General features: G+C 57.5%; 1 protein-coding gene and 1 long non-coding RNA gene across 2 annotated transcripts in view; one reads left to right on the top strand and one right to left on the bottom strand.

Moving 5' to 3' along the window:
• Positions 1-13,204: 13,204 nt before the first annotated feature.
• LOC129513821 (uncharacterized) lies at positions 13,205-15,255 on the top strand. Its single transcript, XR_008665305.1, has 3 exons — positions 13,205-13,675; positions 14,312-14,439; positions 15,111-15,255. It is a non-coding gene; the product is annotated as an uncharacterized LOC129513821 (long non-coding RNA).
• A 3,173-nt stretch (positions 15,256-18,428) lies between these two features.
• Positions 18,429-20,318, bottom strand: part of VWA5B1 (von Willebrand factor A domain containing 5B1) — a 40,381-nt gene continuing 38,491 nt past the window's right edge. The window contains exon 21 of the mRNA XM_055332178.1: positions 18,429-18,935. Coding sequence (XP_055188153.1) covers positions 18,429-18,935 — 507 coding nt within the window. The remainder of the gene's footprint in view (positions 18,936-20,318) is intronic.

Here is a 20,318-nt window from a genome sequence, read left to right as displayed (position 1 = left end):
GAGACTCAAGACTGCTGCACAGGACTCCCAGTCCAGGACTCTTCCACTTCCCTCCTTGCTTCTCTCTCATTGTCAAGTAAAATGAGGGTGTCTTAAAGAAAAAAAGCAGAAAGTAAATCTGTTTTGGGGGGTGAGGGGGCATCCCTTATCTTTAAGACTGATGTGAGTCTATACCCGCCTCCCCATTGGCTTTTCAAGTCTTGGGCCAGCCACCCTGGCCACGAAGAATATATGCTTTCCTCCCGACCAAGGGTGTGGTGGAGGCGAGAAGTTCCCACTCTTCTCTCCCCACTGAAAAAAGAGTAAAAGAGCTAAACTGCCACCCAAGCAGAGTGACCAGGCGTATTTGAGAGAGCCGGTGCGTGTGCCCCTGTCCCTGGTGCTGAAACGTGTCTGGCACCTGGGTGGTGGTCCCTCAACCCCAGACTCGGCTGGAAAAAACTGCCGTGGACTCTCCTGGGGAGAGTCCACCAATACTGTGGTTCCAGGTGTTGCACCTTACTTGCTCAATCAGAATCTCCTGGGCTCAGGAGCCAGCCTCCTCGTGTTTGGCTATCTCTCGAGGGGTGGTTTGGGACCCCACTATGTTAGGGAGCATTTGTATATCCCAACCCTTGCCTGCTTCTCCCATGGATCATTGGTTTTCAGTAATATTATTTTCTGAAAACAATCTGTGATTTTGACACTGTTAGAGAAAAAAAATAATTTTATATGTTTTATACCAAAGGAGCAGATTTTATGGATGGTTGGCAGTTCTATTATGTTTACAGCATAGCCATTATCCCCCCACACTTAGAGCTTGAGGGTGCATATTTCCTCCTGATTCCGTATTTGTGGTGCTCTGAAGTCCACTCCATTCTCTCCCTCGGCCTGTAGGTCTGGAGATTTAGGGCACTAGAGAGGTTTTAATTATGTTTCTGTGTTCTCTGTCCCCACGTCGCAATGCTCCAGGCATCAATGAGATGCCTCTATTGTGGTATTTACTCTTTCAGATAGTTCTCATTCCCTCTGGGACTCTGGGAAACGGTTGCATTAGATATTCTACCAAGAAAGATGCAAGCAAGATGGGGCCAGATAGCTTCCCCAGCCTCTGACAACTCCCTTGGACTCTAATGGTGTGGGAGAGGGTGGAGCTGACCCTTGAAGACCTTATCACCTCTTATCTGACTTTCCAGATGCCAGAGCAGCTGGCTTTGAGGCTGAGAGAAGGTACAGAGTAGTGATCATAATTACAGGCTTGGAGTCAGACCTGGGTTCAAAGTCTGCTTCTGCTTTTGCTAGCCATGTGATTTTGGACAAGTTGTTTCCATTTCTTGGGCCTCGTTTATCTAAAATGTGAAATATGGACAGCCCTATCTAAGCCTCAGCAGAGTTGGTGTGAGATATGGGAGAAAATGGACATCAGGGTGTCATCCTTTAAGTCATCTCATGAGTTATTCTAGTCATATCAATGAATCTCTACCCACATGATAGCAGCAAACTTAAGTGGGGCATTTGCATATTAATATATTCTTGGTGGCCTACAAACTTCCACTTCTCTCCCCCTGGAAATTAATTTCTAAGAATGAAATTGAAAGTAGATGTTTGGGGTCATGGAAGGGTACAGTTGTGTGTCCAGGCAGAGTATTGGTCACTATTTCTTCTAAGGCATCTTCTTGAGGTACCTCTAAAGGGTAATCCAGTCCAGGGGAAGAAAGGAAGCTGTCCCAGGGGTCGGAGAAGGTCACTGAGTTTTCCCAGGCTCTGGGTGTGGAAGTCTTCGGGCAGTGTGGGCCTGGAGCTGCTCAGGTCTTAGGGTTAGGCTGAGGGGAGAGAATAAAAAATCATGAACTGGGGTCCCCCTTTACCTCCTTTGCACAGATGAGAAAATAGAGGCCCAAGAGATCAAGTGACTTGCTCAGGGCCATAGGGTTAGCTGGCAGCAGAACCAATGGAAATAAACTGGTGTCCTTTTCATGGCACCACGTGGCCTCTTGGGCATGGTGCAGTCTAGCTGCTGCATCTGTCTAGAGTAAAAAAGACCAGACTCCTAGGGACCTGGGTTAGTTTCTGGAAAGGTAGATTGGGTTCTGTGAGGCCCCCAGGGAGGGGCATCAAAGCTTAGGTGTGGGGAATATAGACTGGCATTAGAGACATTGAAATGTGAACTCAGGATCTGCTATTCTCTGTTGCTATGCGCTTGACCTCTGTGAGGCTCAGTTTCTTCACCTGGGCAGTGGGACTAATGGGAAACACTACTTTAGTGATGTTGAGAGTCAATAAGCAGCCGGTGGAGATGCATGTGATGAGGCACTTCACTCCTTTCCCAAATGATACCTTAGTTCTCTGCGCAAATGCTAAGATGTTCAGTGAGAGCGAAGAGGTTACGGTACCGCCAGAAGGAGCCGAAATTGTATATGTGGGTGTCCAGTGATGGAGGAGCTGCTGCATCACCGGGGGTGAGCGAGCCCCTGGTGGGGATACCAGCCGGAGGACTCAGGCATCTGCTGGAGAAACGACCCCGTACCTCTGATGTTCTGTGAAGTCCACTCTCCCCCTTCTCAATTCCCTGGCTCCTGCTCACCAGGGGCCTCTGTTTTCCAAAGCAGCAAGCAGCCTGCATGGTAATTACTTTTGGACTTATTAAGCATAATTATCCCCTAATCGCATACAACCAGTAATTACTGTGGCTGTTACCAGGGGCCTACCCATGCAGTACTGCCTGCAGCCCTGGGGTCCGACACCCAGCTGGGGCCTGAGGTGGAGCTGGTGCTCCCTGCCACAGGGTTAGGGGAGGCCTTGCCTGAGACGGGGCTGCTGCATCCCCCACCGGGTGCTCCTTGAGCCCGAGCACCAGGCTGGTGAAGATCTGCTCACATACCGACAGCCCCAGGGCCACTCCAAGCTCCAGCCAGGGCACACACTCCGCTCCCCATCCTGTTATGGTTGCCTGGGCCACCCTGCGTCTGCACATGCTGGTCCCTTGTCCTGGGACGGCTCTTTCCTCTTTCACTCCTCTTTCTTCCCTCCAACCACCCACCCTCTCTCCTTCCTTTCCTTCAAGTATTCTTGAGGCTCTTTTACGTTCCAGACACGATTTTAGGTATTAAAGATACAGCAGTGTTGGGAGCAGGGGACAAAAGCCATGCTTTCATGGAACGTGGTGTCTGTTTGAGGGGGAGGGAGAGAGAGAGAGAGAGACAAAGAAGAAAATGGGTAAGTCATGCTATTAGATTAGAAGAGGTTGAGTGTTATGAAACAATATGAAGCAGAGTGACAAGGATGAGGAGGGGGAGGGGTTAGAGAAATTCATAGTTTTAATAGGATGGCCAGGGTCGGCCTCATGGGGAATGGGACACTTGAACAAACAGGTGATGGGTTAACCTATGATGATATGTGGGGAGAGAATGTTCCAGCAAGAGGGAGAAGCTAGTGTGAAAACTCTGAAGTGGGACCAGCCACAGCTGAGGAGGCCAGGGTGGCTGGAGCAGAGTGGGGGTGGGGGTGGGAGAGGAGGTCAGTGTGGAAGGGGAGTAGTGGAGGGTAGACTCCTAGGGCCTGGTGGGCCAGTTAAGGATGTCAGTTTTTCTCTGAATGAAATATTTGAGCAGAGGCATGGCCTTATCTGACTAGTATTTTTGTGTCTCTGTTCACAGAGAGACGATGGGGGACAGGGGTGTGGGGAGCCCAGCGAGCAGGAGCTATTGCAACAATCCAGGTGGGAAATGATAGGGGGTTGGCCATGGATTTGGGAGGAGTGGATGGATTCCAGAAATATTTCCAGGGTAGAGAGGATAGAGGACGCCTGGGTGGTTCAGTCGTGTAGGTGCCTGCCGCCTTGGCTCAGGTCATGATCTCAGGGTCCTGGGATCGAGTCCCACATCGGGCTCCCTGCTCAGCGGGGAGTCTGCTTCTCCCTCTTCCTCTCCCTCTGCCCCTAAACTGCTTATGCTCTCACACACTCTCTCTCTCAAATAGATAAATGAAATATTTAATAATAATTTAAAAAGGTAGAGAGGACAGGATTCCCTACTAGGAAGGAAGAGAGGCATCGAGGATGATACCCAGGTTTTTGGCCTCAACAACTGGAAGGAGGGAGTTGCCACTTACCAAATGGGGAAGACAAGGGAGAATCAGGTTTTCTAGGAGGGCAGGTGCTCAGCTGGGGGCACGTTAAGGTCTGGATATCCCAGAGAGGTGCGAGTCTGTGGTTCAGAGGAGACAGGTCTGGCTGGGGTGTGCATGTGGAAGCCCTCCACACAAGGATGACATTTAAAGCATCCAGATTAGGGACGCCTGGGTGGCTCAGTGGTTAAGCATCTGCCTTTGGCTCAGGTCGTGATCCCGGGGTCCTAGGATGGAGCCCCACATCGGGCTCCCTGCAGAGAGCCTGCTTCTTCCTCTGCCCATGTCTCTGCCTCTCTCTCTGTCTCTCATGAATGAATAAATAAAATCTTAAAAAAATACAAACCACCTAGATTGAATGTGCTCATCTAGCGAGTAAGTGGGGACAGGTAGGCAGAGGACCACCTCTGAACCCTGCAGTCCCCCAGGATTAAGAGACTGGGGGGATTAGGAGGAGCCATCAAAGAAGGAGCAGAGCCTGGGAGGAGAATCCAAGGAAGGAAGCCTGTCAGCAGGAGGCAGGGAGCTCTCACCTCTCTATCCTGGGGCATCGGATTCTGCGTTTTCCTCTCCCCTTTGTCTGTCCTCACTCCCCTCTTTGGGTTTATCGCTCTCCGTCCCTGCCCCCCACTTCCTTTTTCTCTCTCCCCAGGGCTTTTGGTGTCTTCCTCGGAGTCTCTCTCCCTTGGCCTCCTTTTCTAGGCCTCAGCCTCCACCCTTCCCTGCCCAGCCCGGCAGAGGGTGAGGCCCCTGGGGCTGCGGGGATCTCCTGCGGCCGAGGCACCTGCCAACCTCCCAGCGTCTTGGAAGCAGCTTGCGGGGCCAGGGGCCGCGCCTCCTGCCCGCGTAATGCGCTCCGATGTTTATTTACCCGCCGGCCAGACTAGTATTTACCAAGGTATCGCTGCCAGCTGCGCACCCGCTAATTGTTCTTAATGTGCCCCCTCCCGGTTCCCACGGCGGCGGCGCCCTCCCGGCATCGGAGCCGGCGCGGCTCGGAGCGGGGAAACCGAGGCCCCAGCGCGCGGAGGGCGCGGGGAGAGCGAGTCACCGCGGGGTGCGGGCGCGGGGAGCCGCCGGGGCGCGCTCGAGGCGCAGAGGGTGCTGGCAGCGCGCGGTCGGAGAGGTGGGGGCGCGGGAGCGGGCGGGGGACCCCGAGGGGGAGGGGACCCAGGTGGGGGTCTTGGAGCGGGCGGGGGACCCCGAGGGGGAGGGGACCCAGGTGGGGGTCTTGGAGCGGGCGGGGGACCCCGAGGGGGAGGGGACTCAGGTGGGGGTCTTGGAGCGGGCGGGGGATCCCGAGGGGGAGGGGACTCAGGTGGGGGTCTTGGAGCGGGCGGGGGACCCCGAGGGGGAGGGGACCCGGGTGGGGGTCTTGGAGCGGGCGGGGGACCCCGAGGGGGCGGGGACCCGGGTGGGGTCTTGGAGCGGGCGGGGGACCCCGAGGGGGAGGGGACCCAGGTGGGGGTCTTGGAGCGGGCGGGGGACCCCGAGGGGGAGGGGACTCGGGTGGGGGTCTTGGAGTGGGCGGGGGATCCCGAGGGGGAGGGGACTCGGGTGGGGGTCTTGGAGCGGGCGGGGGACCCCGAGGGGGAGGGGACCCGGGTGGGGGTCTTGGAGCGGGCGGGGGACCCCGAGGGGGAGGGGACCCGGGTGGGGTCTTGGAGCGGGCGGGGGACCCCGAGGGGGAGGGGACCCAGGTGGGGGTCTTGGAGCGGGCGGGGGACCCCGAGGAGGCGGGGACCCGGGTGGGGTCTTGGAGCGGGCGGGGGACCCCGAGGGGGAGGGGACCCAGGTGGGGGTCTTGGAGCGGGCGGGGGACCCCGAGGGGGAGGGGACCCAGGTGGGGGTCTTGGAGCGGGCGGGGGACCCCGAGGGGGAGGGGACCCAGGTGGGGGTCTTGGAGCGGGCGGGGGACCCCGAGGGGGAGGGGACCCAGGTGGGGGTCTTGGAGCGGGCGGGGGACCCCGAGGGGGAGGGGACTCAGGTGGGGGTCTTGGAGCGGGCGGGGGACCCCGAGGGGGAGGGGACTCAGGTGGGGGTCTTGGAGCGGGCGGGGGACCCCGAGGAGGCGGGGACCCGGGTGGGTCTTGGAGCGGGCGGGGGACCCCGAGGAGGCGGGGACCCGGGTGGGGTCTTGGAGCGGGCGGGGGACCCCGAGGGGGAGGGGACTCAGGTGGGGGTCTTGGAGCGGGCGGGGGATCCCGAGGGGGAGGGGACTCAGGTGGGGGTCTTGGAGCGGGCGGGGGACCCCGAGGGGGAGGGGACCCAGGTGGGGGTCTTGGAGCGGGCGGGGGACCCCGAGGGGGAGGGGACTCAGGTGGGGGTCTTGGAGCGGGCGGGGGACCCCGAGGAGGCGGGGACCCGGGTGGGTCTTGGAGCGGGCGGGGGACCCCGAGGAGGCGGGGACCCGGGTGGGGTCTTGGAGCGGGCGGGGGACCCCGAGGGGGAGGGGACTCAGGTGGGGGTCTTGGAGCGGGCGGGGGACCCCGAGGGGGCGGGGACCCGGGTGGGTCTTGGAGCGGGCGGGGGACCCCGAGGGGGAGGGGACCCAGGTGGGGGTCTTGGAGCGGGCGGGGGATCCCGAGGGGGAGGGGACTCAGGTGGGGGTCTTGGAGCGGGCGGGGGACCCCGAGGGGGGGGGACCCGGGTGGGTCTTGGAGCGGGCGGGGGACCCCGAGCGCGAGTGAGTTTTGGACGCACGGCTCTGGGGCCTCGCGCGCTCGCCTGGCGGTGGGCGGACAGACGGACGACCGCGGGCCCGGGAGGGGGCCGTCGCCTCCCCCCCCCCCCCGTAGGCGGCGGCCTCGCCTCGCTCGCTTCTCCCGACGTCAGCAGCAGCCGCGGGAGCCGGAGGGAGCGGTTTAATTGGCAGGATTTTGGGTTAAGGACAGATGTGGCTTCGCGGGGTTTGGAGGCAGGGCGCGCGGGGGCGGGGAGGGGAGCGGGGAGGACGGGCTGGGAGGGACCCCGCTGGGCGCCCCCGGAGAGAGGAGCAAAGGCCGGGGTGGGCGAGCGAGCAGCGGACGCCGAGGGGCCCCACGCGGCTGGGGAGGCGGAGGCGGCCGGGAGGGGGCGCCGGCGCGCCGGCTCCTGCCCTCGGAGCTCCCGGGGCCCGGGGCCACCCTCGCCCCGGGCGGGCGGCCGCCTTCCGGCCTTGGGGACAGGGATTCATTTAATTTCATTACTGGGGCTGTGGGTGCACTGTCCGTCCACTCCCAGGCCAGGTTGGTGTCACCCTGAAAGTTCTCTCCTGGCAGCTTACGAAACCCCAGGGGATGTGCCCCCTGCCGGGCACCCCCCTACCCCCAGCACTCAGTAAAGGCTGACTTCAGGCAGGCAGCCCGGCAGCCCCATGGGTCCCCCTCTGGGCCACACGGGGCGCAGCCCATTTCTTCTGTGAACTTCACTCAGGGACGGATGGTGATTTTCCAGATGGGCTCCCTGGGCTCCGAGGGGCGAAGTGACTGCCCCCCGCCAGTGACAGGCCGCCGCTGGATGCAGAGGTCCAGTCCAGAAAGTCACCCTTTTTCCACTCCTCGGGGCCAAACCTGGCATTGATGGTGGCTGTAATTTCATCAGGCCTCTGACTGATGCTCAGTGTTGTGGTGGCCTCGGAGCCTTCTGGAACTGCATCCAATGGATCTGTGGGGTGGGTGGTGGTGACTCTGCAGGTTCCTCAGGCTCCTGGAGCGGATCGCTCCACCCCTGGACCAGCAGTGGCCGTGCGGGACGCTGCCACCTGCATGCAGGCATGGGCTTTGTGGCCCAAGGGAAGAGGCCTTGTCTCCAGGAGACCTCCCCACTGCCCTTGCATCCTGGAATGTTGTGAAGTCTGGAACCAGGATGCTGAAGTCACCATCTGGGAGTTATCCAGCCCTCTTCCCTCATTCCCCCAAATGGGGAAACCAGGGCCCAAGAGTCTGTGAGCCTGGAATGACCAGGACCATTGTGGGGTGTGGATGGTGCCTGCCCTGTCTCCTTATTTCAGCATCAAGGCGGCTGGGTTTTACTACAAAGTGGGGAGCAAGATTCATTTTCCGTGTACCCCAGCCTTCTTTCTAGCTCTTGCTGCCCATCACCTAGTGCTCTCTCTGCTCCCCTAGGACCTGACTTCACTACCTAAGTGCCTAACTTGTGGGAAGCACCCTCACCCACACACCTGTGTTCACAGGGGTCTTTCCAAAGACCTTACCTGTAACAGGTAAGCTGTAACGTAGGATCTTTAGACCCAACAAGGGTGGGCCTGGGGGACCTGAGTGACCTTGGTCCAGGCCACATCACTCTTTGGGCCTCAGTATCTCCATCTGTAGAATGGGCAGGGAGGACATTCAGAGGTTTCTGGGCACCTTTCTGGCTCTGACAGCCCAGGACTATCCACAGTAGGAGGAGCAGCTGGGACCTTTGTCCCATGGGCCAGGGCCCAGCTGCTTCCTTTCCTTGGGCAGGAGTAGAGGGGGTGATGGGGACAAACAGCAGAGAAAAGGCAAAGCTCTCTGGCCCCAGGGGAAGTATTTGTTACCCATTTTCCTCCTGTGCCCTGAGCCTCCTGGTTCTCCGCTACCCTCTGGGGAGCTGAGCCTGGCAGAGAGGGAGGAAATGAAAAGCTTGGTGTGGAATGCTCCCCACCCGACCCCAGCGTGGCCCAGGTGCCCTGGCCTGGTGGGAGCCGGCACACAGGAGATGCAGAGAGTGAACCAGTGGGGCAGTGTCTCCAAGAGAGACCTTGCCCTAGGGTTGGGTGCAGGTGGGTTTGGATCCCACAGTTTCTAGCTGGGCGACCTTGAGCAGATTAATTAATGTCTCTGAATTTGGGTTTTCTCATCTGAAACACCAGAAGGCTACTTGATAGAGTTGTGAGGAGCCAGTGATGATGCATCAATGGAAAGACCCTAGAATCATGTCTGACTCCCCAACTTATAACTCCTGATTATTTTTTTATTAAAGAGAAAGGAGGGGATCCCTGGGTGGCGCAGCGGTTTAGCGCCTGCCTTTTGGCCCAGGGCGCGATCCTGGAGACCCGGGATCGAATCCCACGTCGGGCTCCCGGTGCATGGAACCTGCTTCTCCCTCTGCCTATGTCTCTGCCTCTCTCTCTAGCTCTCTCTCTGTGTGACTATCGTAAATAAATAAAAATTAAAAAAAAAAAAGATAAAGGAGGTTTGGCTCACCTTCTAGGTGTGCACTTCAGCCTACATTTAATGAGCATCAAGGCAGTTTCAGGCACTTCAGAAGCCTGGTCTCTGCTCTCAGATTGCTTATAGTCTGATGGAGGAGATGCGTGGCCCTGAAATGCCACCTACAAGTGCTAGTAACAGCCATTACCTGGAGTACAAAGAACTGTGGGAGACGTTCAGTCTGCCCTGGGGGTACAGGTCAGGGAAGGCTTCCTGGGGGAGGCGGGCCACACACTGAGCTCTTGGTAAACATCCAACTTGGCAGAGAAAACGTGGCAAGGAAATGAACTGCTTGTTTGAGGGGACACTTGGAATCCAGTCCCTGCTCCTCTGTCACCTGTCAGAGTAGCATCCTCCCCACCCTGACGCTCCGTTTTCCTTAATATTGCATTTTTCTGCCTTGCCACCTTTGCCTTAATGTGTATCTCCTTGCTTTTGTGTTTCTCATCTGTTTCTCTCCACTAGAACATCGGCCCCATGAGTGTAGCATTACAGGTGTAGTTGTGCTTCCTGCTCCCCCAAATCATATGTTGAACCTTTTTAAAAATTATTTATTCATGAAAGACCCAGAGCGAGGGGACACAAGCAGAGGGAGAAGCGGCTCCCTGCGGGATCCGATGGGACTCAATCCAGACCTGGGATCACGACTGAAGTCAAAAGCAGAGGCTCAGCTACTGAGTCACCCAGGTGCCCCCATATGTTGAACTCTTAACCCCTAACACTTAGAATGTGACCATATTTGGAGTTAGGATCTTTCCAGTGAAAATCAGGTTAAAATGAGATCATCGTGATGGTCCCTGATCCTGATAGGACTGGGGTCCTTGTAAAAAGGGGGAATTTGGAGACATTCGTGTCCCAGCACAAAGGCCATGTGAAGACTGGGGTCTGCTGCCCAAGCAAGGAAGCCCCAGCAGCTGGGAGAGGGCCCTGGAACAGACCCTTCTCTTACAGTGCGCAGAGGAACCAACCCTGCCCACACCTTGATCTTGGACCTCCAGCCTCCGGAACAGGAGACCGTGCATTTCCTGGCCAGCGGTCCTTTGCTGTGTGCGCAGCCCTAGCCCAGTGGCCCAGATGGAGGCTCTTGCATCCTGTGGACTCGGTCTGGAGTCACCAGGCGGTGCCAGCCACAGTTCTTGAATGGACTGCACTTGCTTGCAGCGAGGTGCTGTGACGAGGGCCACATCCTGGGTGACAGCACACACGGAGTGGGAGACCTGCAGAGGCAGGGCCAGTGTGTGGAGCAAACGGGGGGGGGGGCGGTCTGGTGTCTTCAATCCCTCTCGAGTCTCACCTGCTCGCTTTCTGTTCTTTCCCGGAGTGGCAATCTTTCCTCTGATACAAACCCATCTTTCTCCTGTCTAGGGCACAGAGCTCGTGGGATTTGGGGGGCATCTCAGATCTCCCTGCGGGGGAGCAGGGGGGAGCGCTGTCTTCAGACCGATTGTTGGGTGCCCACAGAGTCCTAAGGCAGGTGCCGTTGGAGCTGCACAAGGGTCCCCTCAGAGAGCGCACAGTCTGATGGAGGAGACAGAGCCCTATTTGGAAAACCCCTGGTCAGACAGAGGAGATAAGATCTGTGCCCCTGAAGAGCCTCCCGACTGATGAGGGCTGCACAGTCCTGTCCTGGGAGACACCAGCAAATACGGTTGGGAGCTCCCAGGCCGATGGAGACAGACCCGCGTGCGTGTGTACACTAGTAAGTGTCCCGGAAGAAGCCGCTGCCAGGAGGAGGCCTGGGAAGGCTTCCTGAAGGAGGTGGGCTCTCCCCGAGTCTGGAGAAGGAGGGGGTGCTAATAGGGTGGCTAGGAGGAGAAGTGGGCAGGGCAGGGGGAGGCCCCAGTAGTCAGCTCCTTTCCCGTTCCAGGGGAGCTAGCCCAGTGCCCGGACTCACGGGTGACTACGTGACCGGCACCGCCTTTCAGTGGGCTTCCTAAGCCATCACGAATCACCCATTTTTAGCAGGGAAAAAAGGCTGTTGACAGGGGACAGGAATAGCTTCTGAAGCCTCCCTTCATCCCTGCCACTGCGCTCCTCTCCCAAATGTCTCTGCAGGCCCAGGCCTGGAAGGCAGTGCATGCCCGCAGCGCCCTCTGCTGGAAGGCCCCAGAACAGCACCGCGGGCTCGACGCCCCTGGGGGTTCCCGCCCTGTGGACGCCCCAGACTCTAAGCCAGGAGGGAAGAATTGGCGGGACCTGGGCCAGCGTCTGGGAGGGTCCATATCTGCGACCTGCAAGGTCTTAGAGCTTGAGGGTAGTGTAGACGGTGGTCAGCTCCGCTTGGAGGGGCTGAGGGAGCCATCGTAGACAACTCCCCGCACCCATCCCGGATCTTACGGGAGGTTCAGAAGCTCTGAGGATCTGGGCTAGGAGAGGACCTTCTCCCAACAGGTGACCTGTGTCTCATTATATCAAAGAGGATGTATCCTTTTCTTTCTCCAAACCCTGGATCTGGGGGTGGCTAGACTTCGAGTGGGTGGTCTGGATGCTTCCAGGGGGGATTCATGATTGGGAGATTCTAAGTGATGCTCAGATGAGAAGGAAGGTAGCTGCTGCTGGGTGACAGGATGAAACAGTTGGGCAGAGCTAGGCTAGGAGGCTAGGACTCAACATACTCTTTTCTCCCCATTTCAGATGAGGATAAAGATGAATCAAGCCTAAGGGAGCTCTGGTTTCCCAGGAGGCAGTAGTGCCTTGGAGGGAACTGGCAACCACACGACAGATGACCTAGGAGACCCAGAGACCTGAGCCCCTGGTCTCCCTTCATTCTCTCCTTCCACAGAGTTCCTGGAGAGAAGCCACCAGTCCTAAGTCTTGCTTTCCTGAGTATGCTTTGCATAGCTCCGGAGGGGCTAGGAGACCCTTATTGCTGCCCCAGCAGGACACACACACACACAGGTACACACGCAAACTGGCTTTTACACAGTGTACAACTGGAGAAAACAAAGAAGCAGTTTTCTTCTAAAGTTGGAGGGTAGGCCTGCTTATAGGTCAGTGAGGTGCTAAAGGGCCTTCAGGTCCCCCAGCAGCCTAGAGTCGTGGTGGCAGGTCAGAGAAAGGGCTCGTCTGTCTCAGCAATGGCCTGTGACCCAGCTGAAAGTCATCTGCGAGGACCGTGCCTGAGAGCAGTATTTCCGTTGGCCTTGTTGGTCTCAGCCTGTTGGCTCTCCAAATGGTTCCTATTAGGGGCTGTTAGCACATCACAGCAATGTTTTTGGCCTACTGGGAATTCCCGTCTAGTCACCTGTTCTCCCTGAAGGCTGCATAGGGACGACCGAAGTAAGCAAAATAAGGTAAGCCACTAAAAGATTTCCAAATGTCTTAGGTTTGCTTTTGGGGGCAGTGTGTGTGGGTTCTGAGACAAAATGGCAGCTGGTGATGATTTCCAAATAAATATATTTTGTGACCGCTGATTGCTTCGGAGGGAAACCTGAAGTATGGGAGGCAGCTGTGCAGAGCCATGGTGGCAGGCTGTACCCCCACAGCTGGTTCGGTCCCTGGTGCACGTGGGCTGGACACCTGCCAATACCTGTACTTCTTTGACTGGTGGCTTTCTCTAGCTGCAGAAGTGAGCCCAGCTGGGGCACCTGTGGCGGGCCAGAAGTGCCCAGGAGCGAATGCTGTTTCTTAGGAGTGACCCTCAACCAGTGACTGAGTGCAGCTGGAACACACACCTCATTCCTTCTCCGTGAGCTTGGATATATGCATCTCCTCTGGTTTCCAGTGGGATGAAAGTCCACACTCCTAGCAGTAACCTGCTTATAACATTCCCACTATGGTGTCCTCTGCGTTGCTATTTTACTTCCTCACTTACCTAAGGATGTTTCCTGGAATCACTCAAATACACTCTTTGCACTGAATCCTTATCTCAAGCTCTGCTTCTGGGAGAGGGGGGGGGATCTTTCACGACCAACTTGCTCCGATTTTCCTGAGAGTGTTCCAATTTTAAGAGTCAAGGTCCCACGTCCCGAGACTGCCCCGCACCGCAGTCCCTGGCAAACAGGGACGATTGGTCACCTGAGGGGTGAGCCCGAACCAAGACAGATGTGACCACACAGCAAGGCAAACAGATCACTGAACCACTAGCTTGAGAGCCAAGTATTGGTTTTGAGAACAAAAGAGCAGACGCAAGTATAATTTTGTGGTATTATCAGGTTCATTCGTTCTTATGAGCTAAACGCCTCTAAGAGAGCAGTAGCCACCATTTACAAAGAAGCCATTCCTTTGAAAACAGACATGGTCATACAGCCCCACGGCGTGGTTTGCTAATTATTAGGGATAGAAGACGACTGGCATCCAGGACTTCCACAGTGTTCTGCACGAGTGGCTGCTGGAAAAAGGCGACGGGTGTTCTAAGAACAAGAAGTGTCACAGGCACTGTGGGGACATCACAGGTGAGCAGGCAAGGGGATAGGCGGCATGTTGTAGGCACTTAAGGCTCCAAGGGGGACAAGCACCGGCCATGCCACTTGAGCCAAAGTCACCTGGGCAAATAGTGAAACTACACCACGAGTGTCGCCACATTCGACCACATTGAGGCGAGGCGCTTTGCCTTGGGAAGCGGCTGTAAGCTCAAGACAGCTGGCTCCGAGCCGAGCTGAGCTGAGCGAGCTGAGCGGAGGAGGTTTGCAGCATGAACAGAAGGAACCCCACTTTGTCAGGTGGTGCCGTTCAGAGGTCAAGGCCAACAGGCCAGGGGGAGGGCCCTGGGTGAAGGCGCAGGTCAGGCAGCTCCATTGAAGGGGGTTGGGAGCCTGGCTGGGAGCTGCTGCCAAGCTCCTGACCTTAGGATGCTTCTCTGCAGATCAGATTATCCAGCTGCAAAATGCCACACACGCCCCTGCCCTGGTTATTTTTGTTCTGGCGCTGTGGAGCATGCTCCAGCTGAGGAATGCGCCCATGGGGGGCGGGGGGGCTTGATTTCCCTAGTCCTTGCTAGATTGATGGAAAAAAAAATCTCTCAAATGCCAATGGTAGTGAACACACAAGCCGTCGCTGGTGTAGCAATGCTCTTCTCTCTCCTTTCCCAGGGCACTAGGGTGCAGAATGCATTCGTGTCTGGGGACCACTCGGAGAGGCTGCAATCCGCAAGTAATGAAAAGCAGCATTTGGATCCAGCGACAGCAGGTGCTTGGGTCACCGGGTTCTAGTGGGGCAGGTGAGTGGGGAGGCCGGTCGCCAGGCCTGGCTGCACACAGATCAGGGGAGACCTCTTTCCTCACTTCCTTTCACTGGGGGTCTCTGGCCAGAAGGTCCCCCTCCTAGAGAGCAGATGAACCCCCCACCTGGCCACCACTCCCCCACCCCCAAGCAGGTACCCCATTCATCCATCACAGCACCAGAGGACGGTGGATGTCCTCTGTCCACAGGCCGGGGAAGGATGGCTAGCTGGAAGCTGAAGCTTATTTTCAAATCCAGGGCAAGTCAGCCTACGTGCGGGGCCCAGTTTTTCCCGGATCTGGAGTTGATCTCAGCCGAGGGGGCCTGGAGGGAGGACTCTGCCCTGTGTGTGGCCAGGGGGCTGGGCCCTTGGGACACTTTGGGGCAGGGACTCCCCACCACAGGCCCTCCAGCCAGGCTCCCACGCTGCCTCCATTTTGGCCTCACCGTCCCTGTCCCCGTCCTCGTGCTGCTGGGGGCAGCTCTAGCAGGCCCCCAGTGTCAGACAGCTCAGGGGCTGGCCTCTAGTGCAAACCACGGCCAGACAGCACAGGCTGAGGCCACACCTGCACACGGCAGGACCCTGGGTCGGGGATGTGGCAGGTCAAGGCATACCCGCCCCTCTGCCCAGGAGTGGGGGGAACGGTTCATGGAGCAGACATTCTTCAGGTGCTGCTCACTGAGCTCCAAAAGGACAGGAACACCAGCCTGGACACCATGCTGCCCCCCTGTGCCCGGCATCCAGGAGGCTCTCCATAAAGAAGGCTTTTTGAGCATCAGCGCCTGAAGATCCCTAAGGGAAATCTAGACCAGTGTTTTCCCAACTGAAAGACTGGTGGGGGCGGGGGGGCGGGGAGAAGCAACCTTCTGAATCAACTTATTGGAGGCTGACAATACATATTTACATATTCATGCCTCTGAGTCCATCTTGACCTAAAGAAATCTGTTTTCCTTGTGTTTCCCAACATATTTGCCTGCTGGACAGTTTCTCATGAATTGCTAATTCACACATCAACCGAGGAATCTTGTTGGAAATGCCGATTGGGTGTAACCTCATGCTACAGAAGATGAAACAGGGCCCAGAGAAAGCAAGCAACTTGCCAGAGGTCACACAGCACACTGGTGGAGTGTCCACCTGCACTGAAATTCCCCGGCTCTCCCCAGTGCTCCTCCCACTGGGGGTCAGCCTTTGCTGGCAGTGCCATTAGGCACCTGTACTCTCCTGATTCTTCAGCCAGGCAGGGCATAAATGTTTTTTTTTGCATGACCTAGAGAGCAAAGGCTAGTTTAGCAAAACAAAACAAAACAAACAAACAAAAAACCCCCCAGATAATTCCAAGTGAATCCCAATTGCAGGAGCAATGCTTCCCTTCTTGAGACTTTCTGGAACCACTTTAGCTTCAAATGCGTGTGATAATTACCTAAGGTTCTTATCTTCTCCTTAGAGCTAGTCCCTTCTGCTCTGGGCTTGGCAATCCTGGAGGCCGTTTCCGGAGACTACGTGTCATCTCGATACCTCCGAAGGTCTTTCAAAAATGTGTCTTATCCAGATGTCCCCCAGGGCCCTTGGGCTATTTGATATCAATGAGGATTTTTGTTCCTCTGCCCCCTTTGGGTGCTAGGCAGGGGAGCTGGGGGTGCAGAGGTCAGCGATTTGCTTGGGCAATCAGAACTGCCCCGATTTCCAGCAGCTGCGCTGGAGCAGGATCCGGGGGGATTCCCTGGAGAAGGGGGTTTGTTCACCCACCACCTCACTGGGTTCTCCGTTACTCCTTCCAGTTCCACACTGGGCCACCTTGACCCTGCCCGTTGCCCACAGTGAGGGTGGAGGCCTAGAATCGGGTGACTTGAGAGGCTGGATGGCCCAGTCCAACCACATCATGTAAGAGGAGGAGAGAGGCCCAGAAAGCACAAGCAGTTGGTTCAAGGTCACACAGACAGTGAGTGCGAGTCCATGGTCACTAAGAGGTTAACATCTCAGAGGCAGAGAATCTGGGAATATCTGAGCCTAGAAGTCTCCCAGCTCCAGTGCACCCAGCACCCAGCAAGGGGAAGCCGCTTGCCCAAACCAGTGCCTGGCGTTCCCACTCTCGGCCCAACAGCTACTTTCATTAATGGTTGGCCAAGGAGGGGATGTCACACCCGCCCCTCTCCCTACCCTGACACTGGGGCTACTGGATACACAGCTGCAGAAGTGTTACTTTTGCGCGGGAAGGTGTGTCGGGAGATGCCAAGGCTGTCCTCACACCTGCTTGAGGCCTTGAGCAAGACAGCCTACAACCCTTATCCCTCCCAGTGACGCTGATTTTATGCCAACAGCCCAGACTGTCATCCTGCCCCACCTGGGGTGGTGGTGGCCAGGGTGCTGGTGACTGCCCCGCTGGGTTCCTCCCCAGAGGGTGATTCTAAAGCAGAACAGTCAGCCAAGCAGCAGACAGGACTTTATATGAAGTCTCCGGCCCCTTCCCGTCCCTTGGGGATGGATCACCGGGTTCCCGGAGACTCAGAGCAGGACCGGTGTGGAGAGAGCCCCTCCTGGGAGATATTGCGGGGTAGCAGGAGGGCAGGGCAGGGCTCCGCATCCAGGGTGCAGGCTGTGCGGGGGGCAGGGCATCACATGCTGTCGGGCCTGCCTCTTCTCTGCGTGGAGGGCGTCCTGCTGGAGCCGCTCTCCCCCTCAGTCCCTGCTGGCTGAAGACTGGGCATTTCTTGAGTCTTCGTGAGGCTGGGACGCGTGCCAGAGCCCACAGCCCTTCCACAGGTCAGTTTGCACCGCGGGGACCTCCAGATCTCCCTGCAGGGGGGCGACGTCTGTGGGGGCTTTGTGCCAGGGCCCTGGGGCCCAAGGGACCACTTGGTGAAGAGACGTTAAGGCCTTGGAGAGGGGGGTGTGCGGGTTCAGCCTGAGGTCCCAAGCCGCTGGATTTCCAGAGGAGTCTTCAGGGCAGAGACGGCTGGATGCCAGCCCCCAGGGAAGCTGAGGCTGCGCCTGTCACCAGGGGGTGTTACAGGAGGGCTTGAGAGAGGGAAGCCCCCAGCGGCTCTCTGCTGTACAATTCAAGGATCCTTCATCTCTGAATAAATTGCCCTCCCAGCTGAAGCGGCTGCCCCCAGATGCGCTGCAGCCAGGCGCTGGTTCTGTTGCAAAGAGGCCCCCCGGGACCCCAGAATGCAGCTGAGGCAGGGGTCGCTTGAGCCCCTCAGAGTAAGCAGCGTTCGCCTTGCACAATTCCTGAAAGTGGGCAAATTATTTCAGGTGTTGCCTGGTTTCTCCAGCGGCTTTGCGACCATGTCTCTTCTTTTTGGACTATTTTTGCACAGACTGAAGCTTAGTTTTAACATCTCAGCTTGCAGGGTGTCCCCCCCACCCCCCGGTCCTCCCCGCCTCCTCTTCTTAAACAGAGTCAGCAAACTAAAATATACTAAGGGCTTCCAAAGGCCCTTGAGTGACTCTTTGTAACATGTTGGGAAGGGTGGCTCTCCAGTTGGTTTGTAAGTGGGGTTTCGGGGGGCCGGACCATCAGGGTGGAGACAAGGCAGCAGGTGGAGGTGGCCTCCTGCGCCCAGACGCAAGCTCGCAGGTCTGGTTACTAGCAGTCTTGGGGTTTGCTCATCCACCCTTTTATTTGAGGGGGGCTTTACCCACGGGACCCTCCTCCAGAGAGAACTGGGTCCAAACTGTATGTTCTCTCTCCCCGCCCCTCGGCCGCCTGGACATCCTGCTGAGAGGAACCTTTGGAGCTTCTAGAGATCTAGTCCAACTCCACCACCTCACGCACTAATTTTACAGGTGGGGAGACTGAGGGCCAGACGGGGGGTAAGGGCTGGCCTAAAACTGCACAGCTAGGTGGTAGCAAAGTTGGGATTGAACTCAGGCCTCCTGACTGCCGGTCCAGGGCTCTTTCTAGCAACCAGTATATTGGCTACAGCTTCCAAAGCTCCCCGCGCCAGGCTGCAATGTCCCCTCCCTCTCCTCCCTCCCTGCCACTACACATAATTCGGGTTATAGCAGAGCATATTGAACTCCAGGTTCTCGTCCCAGTGCCGCAGGAGCACGAACAGCTGCCGGGCAGCCGCCTTGAGTGTACCCCGCGTGCGGCCCTCGGGCACCTCCTGCTGCTCCAGCCACGAGTTGGCTTTGGCGGCCACCAGCTCCCACTCAACAAAGTAGGAGGCCGAGCTGTGCTCCAGCCATGCCAGCGCCACCACCGTGGCCCACAGCTTCCCTGTGTGTTCTATGACAGCCCTGGGTTCCCAGCCCGGCTTGCCCTCTGCCAGAGGCTCCGGGGAGAAGCTGTCACAGGAGGGGTGCCGAGCCGAGAGGCTGGTGCACAGCTGGGGACTTGGGGTCTTAGACTCAGGCTGGCGGGCAGTGAGGGGCACTCGGTGGCAGGTGAAGGGCGAGGTCCACTTGAGCTTCTCCATGGGGATGTGGATGGCCTCACAGAAGGCTTGGTTGAGCAGGAAGGCTCCGGAGGCCAGCTGCAGAGACACCTGTGTGTGGGGGAGCCCCTCAGTGGGCCTCAAACTTTTTAGCCTGTGGAGCCCCAGGCCATACAAAAGCCTGAGTCCACACAGCCCACCCAGGCATGCCCTCCGCCCCAGCCTGCCCCTCCTGCCTGGGCGATCTGCGGGAGACCCAGGCCAACTGAGCATCTCTGAGTTTACCCCGCGGGCACTGCAGACTGATCAAGCCCAACCCAACATCTTCACCCGAAACCTGCCTCTTGTCCTGTGCAGGTGGGCCCTGCTCGGCCACTGGGGCTGCCCACTGCCATCCAGCAGACCCTGGACGGCTTGCTCCCCTGCACCTCCCTCCACATCGATCAGTTTTCCAGTCCCAACAGGTGTACTTTCTACCCATCTCTGCTGCCCACCAGCTGCCGCCCCCTGTTGTCCCTGCCTCCACTTTTTTCCCCTGCCCCCCTTTCCCACTCCTTCTCTCTCCTGCATTTGGGGGGGTCTTTGTAAGGCACAGACCATGGCACTCTTTGGAGGCCGTCAGTTCAGTGACTTCAAGTTTCTCATAGAATCAGTGATTTCCAGAGCACTGGCTGGTCCTGGACTCTCCCCCCTGAGTCCCCTGCCCCCCAAGCTCTCTCCTCTCTACACTGCCGGCCACGACTCCTCACCCTTCAGGTGTTGGTCTGACCGTCGCACTCCTCAGGCAGTCAGGTTTCATGCCTCCCTGACGTCAAGCCTGGAGTAGGTGTCCCCCGGCGGCCACATCTCCCCCACCAAACCTGACCTCTGCTCTCACAGCGCCCAAGGATCAGGATTGCCTGCTTCCTCGGCCATGGCCCCACTGGACACTTGGTGCCATGAGCTCAGGGACTGTTCATCCAGTTCAAGGTTGTCTCCCAGGGTCTAGCGCTGTGCCTGGCTCAGCAAATATTTAATGCAGGCACAGTGCTCTGCTGCCCAAGATATCTGGAAATTCAGAGTGACACCATGCCTTGGGCGCACAGGGACTGGGGCTGTGTCGTGCAGCTCACACCTCTCCCAGCACCCGCTGATCCCCAAGCCCTGCTGGGCCTCATACGTGGTGGGGCCAGGCCCGCTTGCTCTTCAGTTCAGAGACACACACTCCAGACCTAGGCTTCTCACCCTGCCACAGCATGCTGGGGTGTCTGTGGAGCCACCTACTAAACATGGTGCATGTCCCCGGGGTGTTAATTTTACTCACTTGTGAGCTATTTCAAGGCTTATTTTTATGTATTGGAAAATAAACACACGTAGATGGTAGAGTAGAATGCAAAATTCCTGTGGATTTTTAAAGCAAAGATAGCAGATTGCAAAGAATATTCGTGATGCTGGCCCAGGCTTCTAGCAACACTCTTGGGCCTGGGCCCTTGCCCTGCTGGCTACGTGGGCAGG

The sequence above is a fragment of the Nyctereutes procyonoides genome, unplaced genomic scaffold (genome assembly GCF_905146905.1).
Source record: "Nyctereutes procyonoides isolate TBG_1078 unplaced genomic scaffold, NYPRO_anot_genome, whole genome shotgun sequence".
NCBI lineage: Eukaryota > Metazoa > Chordata > Mammalia > Carnivora > Canidae > Nyctereutes > Nyctereutes procyonoides.
Note: the sequence above shows the minus strand (reverse complement) of the source record. Positions and strands in the feature narration are given on the sequence as shown.